The following is a 17,287-nucleotide window of genomic DNA, read 5'->3' as shown; positions in this document are numbered from 1 at the left end:
GCCCCTTTTTTTTGTTGTCCTTCCAGAGAGCGGCGTCTCGCTGCTGCAGCTGATCGGCGACCCGCCGCCGAATGAGATCGCCCGCGTCTACGGCCCAGACGGCAACCCCAGCTACGTCTTCGGCCCGGACGCCAACACGGGCCAGCTGGCCCGCGCACACCTGCCATCGCCGTTCCACCGTGACTTTGCACTCACATTCCACCTGAAGCCCACCACGGACGGCGGTGGCGTGATCTTCTCGGTCACCAACCCCTCTCAGCAGATGATGTACCTGGGTGTGAAGCTGTCGCCGGTGCGCGGCGGCGAGCAGGACGTGGTTTTCTACTACACCGAGCGGGACTCGGGGAGGTCCTCAGAGGTGGCCAGGTTCCCCGTGCCCTCCATGAGGGACATCTGGACGCGCTTCGCAATCGCCGTGCGTGACGACAAGGTGATGTTCTACCTGAACTGCGACACCGAGCCTCAGGTGCGGCGCTTTCAGCGTTCGCCGGGCAGCCTGGAGCTGGAGCCCGGGGCGGGGGTCTTCGTCGGCCAGGGCGGGGGCTCCGAACCCGACAAGTTTGTGGTGAGTATGAATCCCAACAGGTTTGTGGGTGGAGAAAGAGGCGGGGCTTATCCACTCGTCATTCAAAGGGTCACACAACAGACACATGACCTCCATTTTCCTACGATTTAATATCTTGTTATTGTTGTTTTTCTCCCGGACGAAGGGGTTCAGGTCGTGCGGCGTGGTGCCGAATCAACCAGATCTTAGACCCAATTCTCATGAGACTTAGATTTCTGCTCTGGCCAATCAGAACACCATGTGGCAAACAGGCCAGTTTCAAAACAGCCATTTTCCAAATGGAGTTCAACTCACTACGCTTTGGCGTTTAGCCCAGGCCAGGCCGGGATAAAAGTAGAATAACAAATATCAGATTCACGACAGGAGAGACAGCGAAAACAAATGTCTCCTTTTTTTTTACTTTTGTTTTTATTTTACCCACAATGATCACATTGTACGGTAAATAGAGTTTGCGTGCTTGTTACACCGTTTATAACCCTGAAAACACACTGTTCATCATCCGGGCCAAAATATGAACCCAGAGCAGCTGCATCTCCTCATCAAATTTACTCCAGTCTGAAGCGAGACTGTTGTTTCGTGTCCGGAGCGTGCACGGTGACTCACATGATTCTTGTGAATTGGATTTAGCAGCTAAATATTTACACCGTGCTGCAGCTATTTATAAAAAATAAAAGAAAAATAAATCATTAAAAACAAGATATATCCTTTTCACATTGGACGCCAGGCATCTAAGGCTGGGAACACTCATGTGTTTAGCATTGCCAAAATGCTAACACAGAGTGATCCTGGGTAAATACAGCACCCTGTTAATGCAAGGCTATGTGCGCTAGCTGGCTTTTGCACGGCTATAATGAACTAAAGCAAAGGGGGTTTAGCCAACAAAGGTGAAATGTCTTAGCTTAATATCACTAATGGTATCATTAACTGCAGCCTAATATGAGTAAGCTAACATAACTAACACTTATTGACTGGCACTTATTGACAAACACATATGAGCATCTACGATAATTACTGTTATGAGCTTACTTGCTAGAAAATATAGTTCCTCATGCAACCGCAATGCTAACACTAAGTAAGCCTGACAAAGTACAACAGCCTGCAAATGGATGGCTAGGTTTGCTAGCTGGCTCACACATAGCTTACATGAACAAAAGTAAAGGATTTTAGCTTAATTAGGCTAAAATGTCTCAGCTTCATTCAGCTAATGTTAATATCACCTGAAGACTAGTGTCGGCAAGCTACTACAGTTAGCTATTATTTACTGGAGTTAAGGTTAGCTCACAAATGCACATAAGCATCTATGCTAACTAGAGCTGCACGCTAGAAAATGTATCACCTAATCTTGGGCTGGACTCATAAAAATGATTCAGGCATTTTAATTGTTTCTAGCCAGATTACATAGTGTGCAAACACAAGAATGTTTTAAGAATAAAACATAACCAGATGAAAGCACTTATAAGCGTGCCGCTAATACATTCTTTACACACAAGCATCTATGCTAACTAGAACAAATACTTATAAGCATCAATGCTTACTAAAACAAATACATATGAGCATCTAGAGTTGCAGGCTAACTGGAGTTGCGAGTTGTAACACAACTTGCAACTGCTAGATTAGCTTAATAGCTGAAAACACAAGAATGTTTCAAGAATTAAACGTAACCAGATGAAAGCACGTATTAGCACGCCACTAACACGTGCTTTAAATGTAAGCATCTATGTTAACAGGAGTTCAGAGGTAACACACTAGAAAATGTAGTTCTTTATGCTGCCAGATTAGCTTGATAGCTGCGTGTGACAACACAAGAATGTTTCAAGAATGAAACGCAATTACATGAAAGCACGTATTAGTGGCATGCTAATACGCCGACATTGTGAAATCCGATGTTTCAAGGTCGCGCTCTCAACCGCCACCGCTCATGGTCATGCAATATAGCGAAGATTGTCATTGAACCCACTCCGTCCTCTGCCACCGTGACTCACGCGGCCAAATTGTCCACATTTATCTTCAAAGCGGCATAGAGACAAAAAAAAGGGAAAGAAACACGCTAACAACCGAGCTAATGAGCGCCCTGATGGCGAGGGAGATAGCGCCAACTGCTGCGGGATGCTAATTCAGAGCCGTGACGATGGTGGCACTTCAAGCGGCGAACTCCAAAGAACAATGGCTGCTGTTGTAGCCGCCAGAGATCGGTATCTTGAAAGAATGAGACAGTTTCACGCGATGCTATCATCAAACGCTGTCTTCCGCTTTCTTCCCAGGGGGTGATCGGCGACCTGAGGGTGGTTGGCAACCCTCATGCCGCCGAGAGGCACTGCGAGGAGGACGAGGACGACTCCGATGCGGTGAGTGCCACGGCAATACACCACCGTTCAGGGCAGTGGCCAAACACACGTGCTAAGCTACCGCCCGGCTCATCCATCCTGACAGTGTATGACCATGAGCTCCACATTTTCGCTATTTAGCCGTTTATTCATTAGCAACCCATGCAGTTGAAGATAAAGTTAGTAACAGGAAGTACCGACATAAATTCACCTCCTCACACCTTAGAACTACAAACATGGTCACAACTTGAAGTGTGTGCCATTTAATCCTTCTTTATGTTGGTGGGATTTGGTGTGTGTGTGTGTGTGTGTGTGTGTGTGTGTGTGATCCCTCAACATGTGACAACGAGAAATGACAGGTTTCTCGCTTCAGAATGCACCTTTTCGTTTCATCGACAGCGATCCCTACACACACACACACACACACACATATACACACACACAGATACATACACACACACACGCACACAAACACACACCTGTTTCTCCCCAATAAAATTGCACACACACATTTTATAGGTCTATTTATTGGAGTTTGCTCGACGTGTTATAATTGATATGACACCCTGACGGGTTGTTGTTTTCCATTTACTTCATGTACTTTTGCCTTTTTATGTTCTTCAAGTACTTATACCTTTGCATGTAATTTTTACCTTTTCATGTACATCTACCTTTTAATGTACTTCATGTACTTCTACCTTTTCATGTATTTTTACTCTTTCATGTAGCCTCCCCATTCATGTCATTACCGCCCAAGGCCATGTGTGTTTTCTCCTATATCAATAATTTCACAAGGGGAACGTGTCCATTTTTTTTATAACCATGGGCGCCCGCCATCGTTGGGTTCCCTCGCCACGGTGGGCAATGACTGTATTCTGAAACCCAACCCTGTGTCCCCCGTCCCCTCTGCAGGCGTCAGGGGAGGGGAGTGGCACTGGACCCAGCGGGCCCCACAAGCCGGCCACCAACAGACTCCTGTTGACGGTACAAAGACCACCTCTCTTTTGTCGCTTCTATTTCCAACACTCTGCTTTACATCCCCGTCACTGATAACGCACACATACACACACACACACATACACACACACGCCCAAGATATCCCCCTCCCCCCATCCTAGCCCTGTACGCAATTACGGTGGTGAGGTAGGAAAAGCAGATGTGGGGTTAGAACCTCCTCCTCCTCTTCCTCAAGGTTTTTATTTTTCTTGCTGGTTTATTCATCAGCTCGGAACAGGAAGTGGCCCCCTCCGCCCCCGCTGCTGCTTCCTGTCCAGGGGGGCATGTGGTTCAGAAAAAAACACATACAAAAAAAGAATGCCTGAATCATTTTTATGAGTCCAGTTGCGATGATTGAAACAGACACACGCCAAATTATTTAACCCAATAAAAGTTTATAGTCACCTTTCACAGACGTTTGTTCCTGTCAAAGGAAGACTTTTAAATCGATTTCATTTGAAAAACACGTCTGGGGGAAAATCGACTTTAGGATTGACACTTTTATTTTGCTAAGTTGCCAGGCAACGCTGAGAGGAAGCAAAGGGTGTCGCATATCATCATGGACGGGGTCCCGAGACGGACAGGCGGCCATCTTTGTTCCAGGTGGCGTGCACGGGCGGGGCCCCCGGCAGGCGGTCCCCGGGGCGAGGGGAGGGCCGCTATGTTGTCAACCTGGAATCCGTCCTGATGGATGGCGTGCAGCCATTCATTTGCTCATTCACAGCATAAAGTCACCCTACCATCCAGAGCCGTGACCACCACCCTTAAAACTGCACTTTTCTCTATGGAATTTGGTGCAGCTGCAGATTGAGGAATGGATTTTGGGTTGATGATCAACTTTTTGTACCCTCAAGATGCCCCCACGCCACCCCCCATACACACACACCATCTCCTCCACCCATCCCAGAGCCCCCACCCCACCCCACACACACTCACACTGGATTTCTATGACTCCCACAGGTGATAATGCAAACTGTGTCGCTAGCAAAGGACGAGCTGTGGGCGTCAGTCACACACACACATGCGCATATACATGCATGCACACACACACACACACGTACGCTTTCCTCTCATCTTCTATGCAGCTTTTCTGCCCTCTAGTGGCCTGTTTGAAATTTGCAGCTTCATAGATAGATAGATAGATAGATAGATAGATAGATAGATAGATAGATAGATAGATAGATAGATTCACTCGTTCTTTGTTGGTATATTTGACCTTGTCCACCTCTCCAGACTCCTCCTCCAGGCTCCTCCTCCAAGCCAATCCAGCAACCTCCACTTCTGCGGGCAGAGGAGGCCTCGCTGTCACGGCAGGCAGGTAAGAGTCCTCTCTGGTGCTACCTAGTGGCTGAAAATAGAACGGAAAACTCATGGTTTCCTGCTCGTCGATAATGACTTCCTGTTTGGTTTTTTTTCGTTCGTCTTCTCTGGTGGATAGTCGGGTCCAAAGGAGAAAAAGGTGACCGGGGAGAGAAAGGGGACCGGGGCCCGATAGGGCCCAAGGGAGACACCAGCTCTGGATCTGGGGGAGTCTGGAGGGGCGGAGCCAGAGGAGAGAAGGTCTGGACCACCTCCCTCGCCCTTTGCACTGATGCTAAGATGCTAAAAGCAAGACTAAAAGCTAAAAGAAGCTAAAAGCAAGGTAGTGTTAGGGGGCGGGGTCAGATGGCACCTGGTCGGGAGACCCAATCTGGGACTACGTCTTGGACCCTCTGGTCCCCCCAGGTGGTCAAACTGGAACCAAAGATTACATAATTTTAGAAGTGGCTCTCCTGGCCAGCGAACACTATTAGAAATATATGTTATATGTACATTCTGAGCCTTCTCTGTCCAGCCAATGATATAAGATGATATCCTAATGCTAATGCTTCTGATTAGGGGGCAGGACCATGCCCCATCTGGTCAGGAGACCCAATCAAAGGGCTTCTTTCTCTTGACTAGGACTAATTTTTGGACTCACTGTTATACCAGACCCAAAGATTTAGAAGTGGCACTCCTGGCTGTCTCTGTATGGCTAATGCTATTAGCCTGTGTATGCGAAGCTAAGAACGAAACTGGCAAGCCCGGCGGGACACGGCTAGACGGTACCTCATCTCAGAACCTCTACCCCCCTGGGTGGGCAAATACAAAACGCTAATGCTATTAGTCTCTGTATGCTTATGGTTGTTATAAGAAAGCTAACTTAAACTGATGTTACTGGTTTGTGTTCCCCTGCAGGGAGAACCAGGGGAGAAGGGAATCAAGGTCAGTCAAGGACTCCTATTGTCACCTTGTCCATGGACAGAAATTCAAGCTACATGAGCTACATGCTAATGTTCCTTTATTTTGATCCGTCTGATTTGAACTAAAGTTTTTGTTTTTGTTTTTTTGTTTTTTTCAAGGGAAATGCAGGCTTTGGTTACCAGGGAAAGAAGGGTGAACCCGGACCTGCAGGGCCCCCAGGCCTCCCGGGTTCCCCTGGGCCAGCACCTGAGGTATCAGCGTGTAGCGACGGCTCAGCTGTTTCATGCGTCCCTGGACCACGCGGACCACCAGGACCTGCGGGTTCACCGGGGCCCCAGGGACCAGCAGGGGCAGACGGGGAGCCGGTAAGTGTAGCCCTCTCCCCCCATAGCCCTTTTTACAAAACATGATCACCCTCTAATGTTTTTCATCGGTCTCAAATCTGCAGGGCGATCCCGGTGAGGACGGAAAAACTGTGAGTCGTTTTCTGATCTCGCTCTGCAAGAGCCAATCGAATTGTTTCTGAAGTGTTTCCGAAGTTCTCACTGCGGTTCCCTCCTGCTCCCGCAGGGTGCCGATGGACCTCCAGGTTTCCCAGGAACTCCCGGCGATCCTGGAACCAAGGGCGAGAAGGTCGGGGCCAGAACTCTTGAACAGAATCAGTAAAAATAGCTAATTCCCTGTCAAAGCTACGTCCTAGTTCCATGGTTTGCCTTTTGGGTGTCGACAGGGAGATCGTGGAGAGAGCCTGCCCGGCCCCAGGGGGCTCCCCGGCCTACCAGGGCCCCCAGGACCAGGACTCAGATCCGTGAGTTCACCCAGCTCATCCAGCGTCCCATCCAGAGGTGTACTCCCTGCTCGCCCCAATGGGTTTTCTGACTCTCCCTTGTATGTTTCAGACCTTTGTGGACATGGAGGGATCGGGATTCCCTGACCTGGAATCACTTCGGGTAAGGAAAAGCTTTGAGCATGAAAGAACAACCGGCGGCCCAGTGCTGCAGCAGTTAGCAGTGGTTAGTGTCCCCCTCACGGCTGAAGGTCCCTGGTTGGATTTAGGCAGGAGGCCTTTTTTTTGTGGAGTCTCCAGGTTCTCCCAGCATCTGCGTGGGGCTCCTAAGGGTTCTCTGGATTCCTCCCACAGTTCAAACACATGCAGCAGTAGCCTAGTAGTAGTCGTAGTAGTACGGTCCTCTATGCAAACACTTGCAAGAGGTTCATTGGAGACCCTATATAGGTGGACCACAAGGCTCAACTCTGGTTGCTAACCTTTTGCTCGACAATACGCAGACGATACTGTCATTTAGACCTCCAAACCTCATTGGAAAAAGTCTGATATAAACACCTCCATCTACTAGATTCAAAGGAAGACATCATCCTCTCCAGTTCCTTTCAATGGTTTTGGGCCTGATTTCTTCAACTTCAACATCAAACTTCAAACCGTCTTCAAATCGAACAAACTTCTGTGAATCTTTGCAGGTTATTGCAAATATGCAACATTATTCTACCTGTGTTGTCTCCAGGGTCCGCCAGGTCCACCTGGACCCCCGGGTGCTCCTGGTCTTCCCGGCTCTTCTTCAGGTACGGCGTTCAGCTCTGGAGCGTTTGGACCCCCAGGAAAGGACGGAGTGCCAGGTCAACCCGTAGGTGTTGCCATATTCCCTGAACCCAATCAGCAATGTGATTCCAGTGGATTCACCCCTCACCCAATCAAGGATGTAGCTAGCTGACTAGCTTAACCCAATCTCTCGGCGTCTAGGGCTTGCCGGGTATGCCAGGTACCGACGGCCTCCCTGGAGCCCCTGGTCCCAAGGGGGAAAAGGTAATCCACCTGGCGGTCATTGTTGTTTCTAACCTCTAACTGTAGATTTCCTAGCAAACATTTCACGGCAGCCGATCGGTTTAGGGGTTTTGTGAAATCCAAACTTTCAGAAGTGAAAATGGGAGGGTCGGGTAGGGTTTGACACGATTCTCTCCCCAAGGAGTAGGTTACCCTATTTTCCATACTATTGAGCGCACCTGAATATAAGCCGCACCGGCTAAAAATAATTAAATGAATATATGTGTACTTGTCTATAAGCCGCAGGTGTCCACGTTGTAACATGAGATATTTACACAAAAACATTTTTTTACCTTTCAATTAAATACATACCGGTAACATCCACAAATATGTGCTGGAAATGCTTTTTTTCCAAACAGTGTCTGTAACAGGGCTAATGAAAAAGATTGATAATAAATAACACAAGGAAAAATCCATCCATGCATTTTCTATCCCCATTTGTTCCTACACCAGCTGGTCGCTATTTTCATCTTCCTCCTGTGCACAAAACCATGAAAGTCGTCTTCTTCTGTGTCGGAATTGAACAACTTCAGAATTCCATGCTAATTTCATTGGTCCGATGCGGCGAGGCTAAATGCTTTTGGTGGCATGACGCTCATTAACCGAAAAAAAATCCAAATATTAGCCGCATCGTTGTTAAAGTCACAGTGATCAAAGCGCGTGAAAGAAGTAGTGGCTTGTAGTCCGGAAATGACGGTAATCAGAGACCCTAAATTGACCAGACTCGGTCAAATGTTTGTTTGTCTCCATATGTGGGCCCATGATGGACCCAGAGCAAACTCCACCTCCCGACCAAAGACATAAGATCAGCTCCATCGCGACTCAACAAGTGGATTGTTTTCTGTCTCACCTTCTAGGGTGACTCTGGCGAGCTGGGTCTGCCCGGGGCCGTCGGAGAGAAGGTATGTTGCTTTAATATTTATCTGAATTTTATGTATTTGTTTACTACCCTCAACACCATCTGTCGAATTAGACAATCAATTTTTTTTTTTTTTTAATTATTAAAGGAACTTTCTTGAACTGATGAGGTCATTAATGATCAGGTCACTGGCTCTGAAAGAGCTGTTGCATACAGCTGTAGTCATTCGTCTTATGTGAATAAAATAATATTATTATTATTACTGGTATTATTAGAATAATAACCGTGGTAACTGAGCGCACCTGCTGTGTGTCCATCTTTCAGGGTGACCGAGGAGACCCTGGGTTGCCGGGGCCACCGGGAAAGCCAGGACTGGCCGGACTCCCAGGACCCGTCGGACCCATCGGTATTCCTGGACCACCTGGACCCCCGGGGCAGAGTTACCGCGTCGGATTTGTAAGTGCTGTGTGATGATTTGGGGACCTCGACTTTCTGAGGTGGCCTCTTTGCACTACAGTTCTAGCTGTAGATCAGCCTCTAGCTCGTTAGTGCCTTTACTAAAATTAAGTACGTGTGCACATTTCAGCTTGCTGGTTTCCTACGCTGCAGTGTTATGCTAGTTAACGTAGAGTTGCTAATGGCAGCCTGTGCCGAGATGTCGCCCCGTGATCTCACGTGGTTCATGTAAATGTACACACTGGAAGGAAAAGAGGAACAGGTAGAATTGTGGGTTTACTGAATGGAGTTCTGCTGATTGAATTGAACAAACAAAACTGAGGAGAACTTCTGGACCGTCTTTGACGTTATAAATGGACGAGGTGCTGTGTCTCGTAACTTGCTATCGGCTTCATCCAAAAGAAGTAATTTCATGACTTCCTTCCACCCAAGACACTTAAGGGACTCACAGAAAGGAGTCTGTGACGTCTATGGCGCCAAACTCCATTCAACAAACCAGCGATTTTAGAACACTCCCCCAGAATTATTCATTCTACGTTCACAGGATGACATGGAGGGATCGGGAGGCGTTTTCTCCAACGGGGTTCCTGGAGTGCGAGGACCCGAGGGAGTGCAGGTTAGCCTCGTTACAAAGTTTTCATGTGGACTGAAATGGTTAAAAGTTTGTCAAGCTAACCAGAGGTTGTGTGTTTTCAGGGTCCTCCTGGCCTTCCAGGACTTCCTGTAAGTTACATCACCTTCAGGGCTTCAGTTTTGACCCCCCCTCCCCCCACCATCTCCTTCCCGGGTGTGACGCTAGTTGTCCTCCGCAGGGTAAACCCGGGATGCCAGGGATCCCGGGCCAGAAGGGCGAGACTGGCTCGGTGGGACGAGATGGGCAGCCCGGCCTGGATGGCTTCCCAGGGGTTCAGGTACAAAAATAAAATAAAATAAAATCAAAAATGCACCTCCAGAACACCAGGGGGCACTGGAGGGTTTTCCACATAGGAGAAGACAACCTGGAGTACACAAAAAAGTGATAGTTTATTGGAATTGGGCTCACAGAGCGACGTCAGGTTTGGAGGTCAGCGAAGGGGAAAAAATCAAATTAAAACAGAATACAATATTTTAACATCACACAGACACTTGTTTTAGTCCTATTATATATGACTTATATCACAATTTTCTGCAAGCTCTTTTTTCTACTTCCTTTAATTTTAAAAATCAATTTGCAACTGTATTCATGAGATTATTTTATTATTTCTCCAGAGGCATCGCATCACATACATCATTTTAGTTTTTAAAATAATCACTCGTATTTTACCGATGTCCTCCTCTGTCTCGGTAAATAGTTCTTAGATTATTGCCAGATTAGAGCCTGACGCCTGTAGTTACAGATACAGCCACCGTGGGGCTCCAAAGTGTGAGACGATGGGTTGAACCGACGTCTGGGGCGGTTTGGGACGGATTGAGGATTAAATAATCCAGATCATCTTGGTTGAGGGCTAGAAATGTGGCTGGTTCTGGAATACTCCCAGAGCCAAGGGACCGCCGGCTGAGGGCCCGTCTGGTCCCGCAGAGACACCAGATTGTGCTTTAAATGGTGCCACACACACACACACACACACACATACACCCAAGTTTACCATGAAGGCCTGAACATAATGATATTAGTGAAGGAAGACAGCTGGAATTATGAGATTAATAAATGAAGAGATTCATCATCTAAAAGCCCCCCCCCCAAAAAAAAATCCTGGTTTAGTCATAGATTTTTCATTTCATTATATATTTATTTCTAATTTATTTTGCCCATTTTATTTATTAATTATTAGTTGCTTTTCAATTTTTATTTATTTAGTGTTTCATTGGTTTAATATTTCCTTGTATCTATTCATTTGTGCATTATTTATACATAATTGTAATTATTATTTACATAGATTAGTACATATTATTTATTTATCATTCGTATTACTCCATTTGTTTATTTATAATATATCATTTTATCTATTTAGGATTTAGTTTTCTGTCTTATTTATTGACTGTTTTTATCTATTTGCCATTTTCATGCATCTATTTATTTGTTCAATATTTAAATACAATCCTATCTATTATTGATATGGCGTCTTTTTTATTTGTCATTGGCACATACTCATGTATTTATTCGTCATGTAATTATTCATCCATCTTGTATTAATGTATGTATTTATCACCTGTATATTATTTATAATTTTATTATTTATTTTCTTATAAACTTCGGGGCGTTGCTGTTCAGCGCAGCAACAGGAGTGTGTGTTTCTTGTTGCCTTGACGACAGAGTGCGTTTCCTCTGCAGGGCCAAAAGGGTGACCGGGGCGATCGAGGGGATCGGGTGAGTCCTCCTCCTCGGAGCTCCACAGCACCCTGAGAAGTTTCTTCACGCTCTTATTGTGGAATAAATTCTGGATTTCTGGATTTTCTTTTCAAATCTCAAATCTGTGGGTTTCCAGGGCGAACCGGGTCGGGACGGGACCGGATTGCCCGGACCCCCGGGGCTACCGGGCCCACCGGGGAGAGTCATCTACCATAACGGTGAAATTGTACGTACACCAGAGTGCGGAGAGTACATGAAGTACAAGGTGCCAATCTAATGTCATACATCTTTGTTTTTGTTTTTCCTCTCGGCGGCTGCAGGACGGTGTCCGCGGCGGCGTCGGCCCCCAGGTACGCAGGAATACACACAAATCACCTTGGTGTAAAAGTTTTTATACTCGTCAGAAGTACTTATATTTGTAGAAATACACATTTTGTAGTAAGGTTTAAGTTAAAATTAACTCTAAGGCGTAAAATGAGAGAAAAATTAATATTGGCTGTGGATTAATGTGTGTGTGTGTGTGTGTATAATCTCCGTAGGGGGGACCTGGATTACCCGGACAGGCCGGATTCCCTGTGAGTGTCCCATACATTTCCATTATGGCTGTGTTATGAATGGTTGTATGTATGAATGAATGAGTGAATCCTTTTATGTCTATATGATTTATGAATGAATGAATGATTAGGTGAATCACTGTCCATCAATATGATGAATGAATGAGTGAATGGTTGTGTCTATGTGATAAATGAATGAATATCTGATGTGAATGAATGAGTGAATGGCGGTATGTCTGTATTATATAGTAATGAGTGAATAATTAAATGGCTATGATATCTGAATGAATGAGTGAATGGCTGCATATCTATGTGATGTATGAATGAGTGAATGTTTGTATGTCTATGAGATGAATGAATGAATGAATGAATGAATGAATGAATGAATGAATGGTCCTCTGACCTGTGGTAACAGGGTTATTCCCTCTCAACCCCCTCAGGGTCCGATGGGTCCAAAGGGTGACCGAGGAGATCCAGGTCTTCCAGGCTTGGCTGTGAAGGTCAGACAGCAGACGCCGTCTGAGCTCCCAGACATGCGGGTGGTCCTCTGTGCCATCAGTGTGAGGTCTGAAGGTTTTTCTCCCTGGGTTTCCAGGGGGAGAAAGGAGAGCCAGGTTCGGTCATCGGCCCCGACGGGAACCCCGTATATCTGGACGGGCTGACCGGTGCCAAGGTGAGATCCAAAACTTCTCCAATACCTTTAAAAAAAGCACAGGAACATCGAGGAACATTGAGATCGTGTAGGTACATCTCAAGGTGCTTCACGTGAAAGTTCTTCATGAATCAGTCCACCTGGAAGTCACAGAAAAAGAAACAGTTTCTTGAAAAAAAAAAAAAAAGAAATTCAGTTCAGGCATCTGGTTCGCTCTGCTCTAAGAACTAGAGGGACCTTCAGATGTTCTGCAGAAGGTCCACTTAAAAACTGTGAAGAGATGGAGTGGCACAAATTCCTACGTAAGATGGACTTTGAACAGGAAGAAAGTTGAGATCCAGATGTGCTCTTGAGGAACCGGTTTCATCTGTTGCTGCAGAACCCCGAAGACCACGAGAACATACCCTGAGGTTCCTCAGCATTGAGCAGGGAATGAGAACAAACATCTGCTGAGCTTCTGGAGATGATTGCACTTTTCAAACTTGGAACTCACATCTACTGTCATTCCTCTTCTCCATCTTCATCTTCCCCTCCTCCTTCTTGTTCCTCTTCATCTCCTTCTTCTTCTCCTTCTCCTCCTCCTGTTCTGCCTGCAGGGAGACATTGGACCTCCAGGACACCCTGGACCTCCTGTAAGTGTCCACATGTTCCGTGTTCTTAAATCAGGGGGTTGTATGTCAAAGCTCCTCACGTTCTCTGTTCTTGAATGAAGGGGGTTTTAGAAGAACCTCCAGTTCCTCAATCAGATAAAAATAATCAGGGCTTGTTAGCTGTTTGCCTTTCCGCTAATTTGTGTCTCGCTAACCTCGTTCAGGGTCCCTTCGGACCTCCTGGGCTGAAGGGTGAGATTGGGATGCCTGGAAGACCCGTGAGTAGACCTCCTATCTCACACACACACACACACACTCACACACATGCTCGACGCTGCAGCAAGAACTTTTATCCTGAAAATCCGGACTTACTCCCTCCAGGGTCGCCCCGGCGTAAATGGATACAAGGGCGAGAAAGGAGAGCCAGGAGGAGGCGGCTTCGGTTTCCCGGTGAGTGCTAGCAAGTATTAGCATGACCTTCCTCTCCGTCCTCCAACTTGTTTTTTTTCCCCCCTCGTTTTTGTTTTTCCCACGAGCCCCCTTCCATAAGTAAACACGTCGGATTGTTTTTTTGGATCCCACTGCCATAGCAACGCCATGCGCATTTTAGCCGCTAGCTAACTAGCGAAAGCGGTCTTGTTGTTGGTCTGACAGGGCCGATCCGTCTCTCCCCAGGGAGTGCCTGGGCCCCCCGGACCCCCTGGGCTCCCTGGACCACCGGGGCCCCCCGTGTCTGTCGATAATTTACACGTGAGTTGTCGATAACGATGTTGAATTGATAAAACTTTATATGTTAAAAAATAAAGAATTTTTTGAGAATGTAATTTCCCTTTTGTCCACAGCCCTTTGATGAACGGACCAGGAACTACCCAGGTATGTCCTATCCCCTACGGAGAGCTCACTCACACACACACACACACACACACACACACACACACACACACACACACACAAACACACATATTTTGAGATAGAAATATGATGTTTGAACATGTTGAGATGGAGAACAGCAGCTGTTGGAGGTTCCTCAGTGCAGCAGATGTTGGAGATGCCTTAGTTCAGGAGATGTTAGAGGTTCCTCTGTACAGGAGATGTTGGCGGTTGCTCATTATAGTTGGAGGTCCCTCAGTGCAGGAGATACTGTAGGCTTCTTAATACAAGAGATGTTGAACGTGTCACAGTGCAGTTAGACATATTGGAGGTTCCTCAGTGCAGAAGATGGATGAGGTTCCTCAGTGCAGTAGATGTTGGATGCTCCTCAGTGCAGGAGATACTGTAGATCTCTCAACGCAGGAGATGTTGGATATGTCACAGTGCAGTTAGATATATTGGAGGTTCCTCAGTGCAGAAGATAGAAGAGGTTCTTTCAGTGCAGAAGATGGAGGATGTTCCTCCGTTGTCAGTTTTCTGCTGGGAGATCTAATAAGGGTACATCCTGATGGCACTGGGCAGGAACCATGGTAAGATACCTTCAGACATAGAGGAGTTTGAGATTGGCAATATATATATCTTCTTAGCAATATCAAGGTTTTTAGGACGTGGAGAACTTTGAAAGAGGACTTAGAAAGGCTTTTCCATCTTAAACTTGATCTGGACGAGGAGGATCTGCCTCCCTTTGTCGGGAGATGAAAGCCTCGGGTCTCCTGGCGTCTGAGGAGGAGGAGGAGGAGGAGGAGGTCTTTGGAGACCTCAGACGGGACCCAATGTCACCTTCATGTGATGCTTTCTTGCAGCAACCAAAGGGGAAAAGGGCGAGCGTGGCGAGCGTGGCCTCCCCGGCGTCCCAGGTAATCCCAGGACTGTTACTTCACATACCGTATATGTGAATCTGTGCGCCAATACTTGTACCTGTGGACTGACATCGACTCCACGTTTGCAGGAACCGGATCTAACTTTGACATCTACGCATTCAAGGTGAGGACATGAGGGAGAATGGTTGCATGTCTACATGTGATTTGTGAATGAGTGAATTGTTGTATGTCTGGATAGGACTTATGAATGACTGAATGGTTATATATCACAATATGACTATATTATTTGTGAAAGAGTGATTTTTATATGTATATTGTAAGTCTTTATGATTGTGTGTCTATATGTAAATGGTTGTATGTCTGGATAGGACTGGTGAATGAGTGAATTGTTTGTCTCCATATGATTTGTGAATGAGTGAATTGTCGTATGTCTATATGAGAGAGTGAGGGTTTATATGTTTTGATAAGACTTGTGAATGAATGAATGGTTGTATCTCTCTTTATGATTTGTAAGTGAGTGAAGAGTTGTGCATCGATATGACTTGTGAATATGTGTGAATTGTGATATGTCTGCAAATGAGAGAATTGTATGTCTCAATACGGTGTGTGAAAGCGCGAATGCTCTTATGTCTTTATAAAGTGAATGACAGAGTGAATGTTGTTCGTCTCTATGTGAGGTGTGAATGAGAGGTAATTGGTCGTATGCCTCTATATGGGCTGGTCCAGAGTGAACCCCGCCTCCCGCCCAATGACCGCTGGGATAGGATTAGCGTGTAAGTGATGAGTGAATGAAAGAATGATACTGCAGGTGTTTGCCTGTCAAACTTCCAATCAGCTTCCAATCAAGTTGAAGTCTGATTGATTTCTGGACGGAAATAAGCCCCTTTTTGACATTCTAATTCAATATTTTTAATATTGATATATGAAGTATTGGTTTATTATTTGCATATTTTTATGATTTTTTAATGATTTTTATAACAATGTATCCAAAAACACTATCTGAGCTTCATCTTCCTAATTTCATGTTTAAATATTTAACAATATCTTATTGAGCACAAGCTTTATATCCACATTAATATGCATGTGTCCTACATGTTATGTGTATATATATATATATGTACTGTATAATTCATAGATTGTCTTTTAAATTTTATCTGTCGTGCTGAAACGCTTTTGTTTCCGACAGAATGAGTTGAAGGGTGAGCGTGGCGATGTGGGAGTGAAAGGAGAGAAGGGAGAGCCTGGCGGTGGGTACTACGACCCTCGATTCGGGGTCCAGGGCCAGCCGGGGTCTCCTGGAAAACCAGGCCTGCAGGCAAGTCCCCCCCCTCCTCAACAAGAGAAATGTTATGATCGGTTAATAAAGCAGAATCAAAGGTGTTGGGACACAAATCTTACATCACAGAGTCCTTGTTTTGCTAGGGTCCAAAGGGAGATTCCGTAATCGGCCCCCCTGGACCTCAGGGACCCCCAGGCACACCAGGTATTGGTTATGATGGCCGTCCGGGTCCTCCTGGACCCCCTGGACCTCCAGGACAACCCGGTTCTCCATCCCTGCCTGGAGCATACCGACCCAATCAGTGTGAGTCTCCTTGTCCTCGTCGTTCTTGGTCCAAAGGGGAAAGGTGTTCTTAAGACCGAGTCTTAAACAAGTGGTTTCTCTTTGCAGCTGTCAGTCTGCCTGGACCTCCCGGTCCTCCCGGGCCCCCGGGGACCCCCGGCCTCTCATCAGGGGTGAGTTTCACGGAGGCCTCCTCCCTCGCAGCTTTAAGCTCAACTGGGAGAGCGCTCTTTTGCTCACTTGTTCTGATGTTCTTCGAATGTTCTGACTTACTATTGCCATCTTCTAGATAATTTCTTTCAGTTACATCATATGCTAGTCCAGGCGAGTTGACGCTCCTTCCTCTCTTAAATAGATGAGGGTTTTGTCAGCAAACTGAAAGACAATCAAAGTCAGTTTTTTATCCTTCGTTGGAACTTCTTCTGGACTCATTCTGAAGCATCTCTCATCCTCCTCCCTCCAGAAGAGGAACCTCCACATCCTCATCTCTGCTGCCTTCTGCCTTCTCCTCAGTGTCTCCAAACCAGGCACTCCATCTTCTTCACCTTTCCTTTTATACTCTTTTATCAATTTTCTCCACCCATTCCAAC

At 46.3% G+C, this 17,287-nt stretch overlaps 1 protein-coding gene across 2 annotated transcripts in view; it reads left to right on the top strand.

Moving 5' to 3' along the window:
* The window catches only part of col18a1a (collagen type XVIII alpha 1 chain a), a 58,349-nt gene that overhangs the window by 37,410 nt on the left and 3,652 nt on the right, over window positions 1-17,287 (top strand). For both annotated transcript variants that reach the window (XM_086145415.1, XM_086145414.1), the window contains 34 exons: window positions 27-565; window positions 2,827-2,910; window positions 3,802-3,873; window positions 5,119-5,203; window positions 5,324-5,445; window positions 6,103-6,129; window positions 6,267-6,473; window positions 6,557-6,583; window positions 6,679-6,741; window positions 6,839-6,916; window positions 7,008-7,058; window positions 7,629-7,748; window positions 7,865-7,927; window positions 8,803-8,847; window positions 9,129-9,260; window positions 9,805-9,876; window positions 9,957-9,983; window positions 10,073-10,171; window positions 11,572-11,607; window positions 11,726-11,815; window positions 11,910-11,939; window positions 12,129-12,164; window positions 12,584-12,643; window positions 12,739-12,816; window positions 13,392-13,427; window positions 13,610-13,663; window positions 13,767-13,835; window positions 14,061-14,135; window positions 14,228-14,258; window positions 15,119-15,172; window positions 15,265-15,299; window positions 16,323-16,451; window positions 16,559-16,718; window positions 16,806-16,870. In XM_086145415.1, coding sequence (XP_086001541.1) covers window positions 27-565; window positions 2,827-2,910; window positions 3,802-3,873; window positions 5,119-5,203; window positions 5,324-5,445; window positions 6,103-6,129; window positions 6,267-6,473; window positions 6,557-6,583; window positions 6,679-6,741; window positions 6,839-6,916; window positions 7,008-7,058; window positions 7,629-7,748; window positions 7,865-7,927; window positions 8,803-8,847; window positions 9,129-9,260; window positions 9,805-9,876; window positions 9,957-9,983; window positions 10,073-10,171; window positions 11,572-11,607; window positions 11,726-11,815; window positions 11,910-11,939; window positions 12,129-12,164; window positions 12,584-12,643; window positions 12,739-12,816; window positions 13,392-13,427; window positions 13,610-13,663; window positions 13,767-13,835; window positions 14,061-14,135; window positions 14,228-14,258; window positions 15,119-15,172; window positions 15,265-15,299; window positions 16,323-16,451; window positions 16,559-16,718; window positions 16,806-16,870 — 2,951 coding nt within the window. The remainder of the gene's footprint in view (window positions 1-26; window positions 566-2,826; window positions 2,911-3,801; window positions 3,874-5,118; window positions 5,204-5,323; window positions 5,446-6,102; window positions 6,130-6,266; window positions 6,474-6,556; window positions 6,584-6,678; window positions 6,742-6,838; window positions 6,917-7,007; window positions 7,059-7,628; window positions 7,749-7,864; window positions 7,928-8,802; window positions 8,848-9,128; window positions 9,261-9,804; window positions 9,877-9,956; window positions 9,984-10,072; window positions 10,172-11,571; window positions 11,608-11,725; window positions 11,816-11,909; window positions 11,940-12,128; window positions 12,165-12,583; window positions 12,644-12,738; window positions 12,817-13,391; window positions 13,428-13,609; window positions 13,664-13,766; window positions 13,836-14,060; window positions 14,136-14,227; window positions 14,259-15,118; window positions 15,173-15,264; window positions 15,300-16,322; window positions 16,452-16,558; window positions 16,719-16,805; window positions 16,871-17,287) is intronic.

Source organism: Fistularia commersonii, chromosome 4, assembly GCF_037954325.1.
Source record: "Fistularia commersonii isolate RoL2024-O1a breed Wild chromosome 4, RoL_Fcom_v1.0, whole genome shotgun sequence".
NCBI classification, from domain to species: Eukaryota; Metazoa; Chordata; class Actinopteri; order Syngnathiformes; family Fistulariidae; genus Fistularia; species Fistularia commersonii.
Note: the sequence above shows the minus strand (reverse complement) of the source record. Positions and strands in the feature narration are given on the sequence as shown.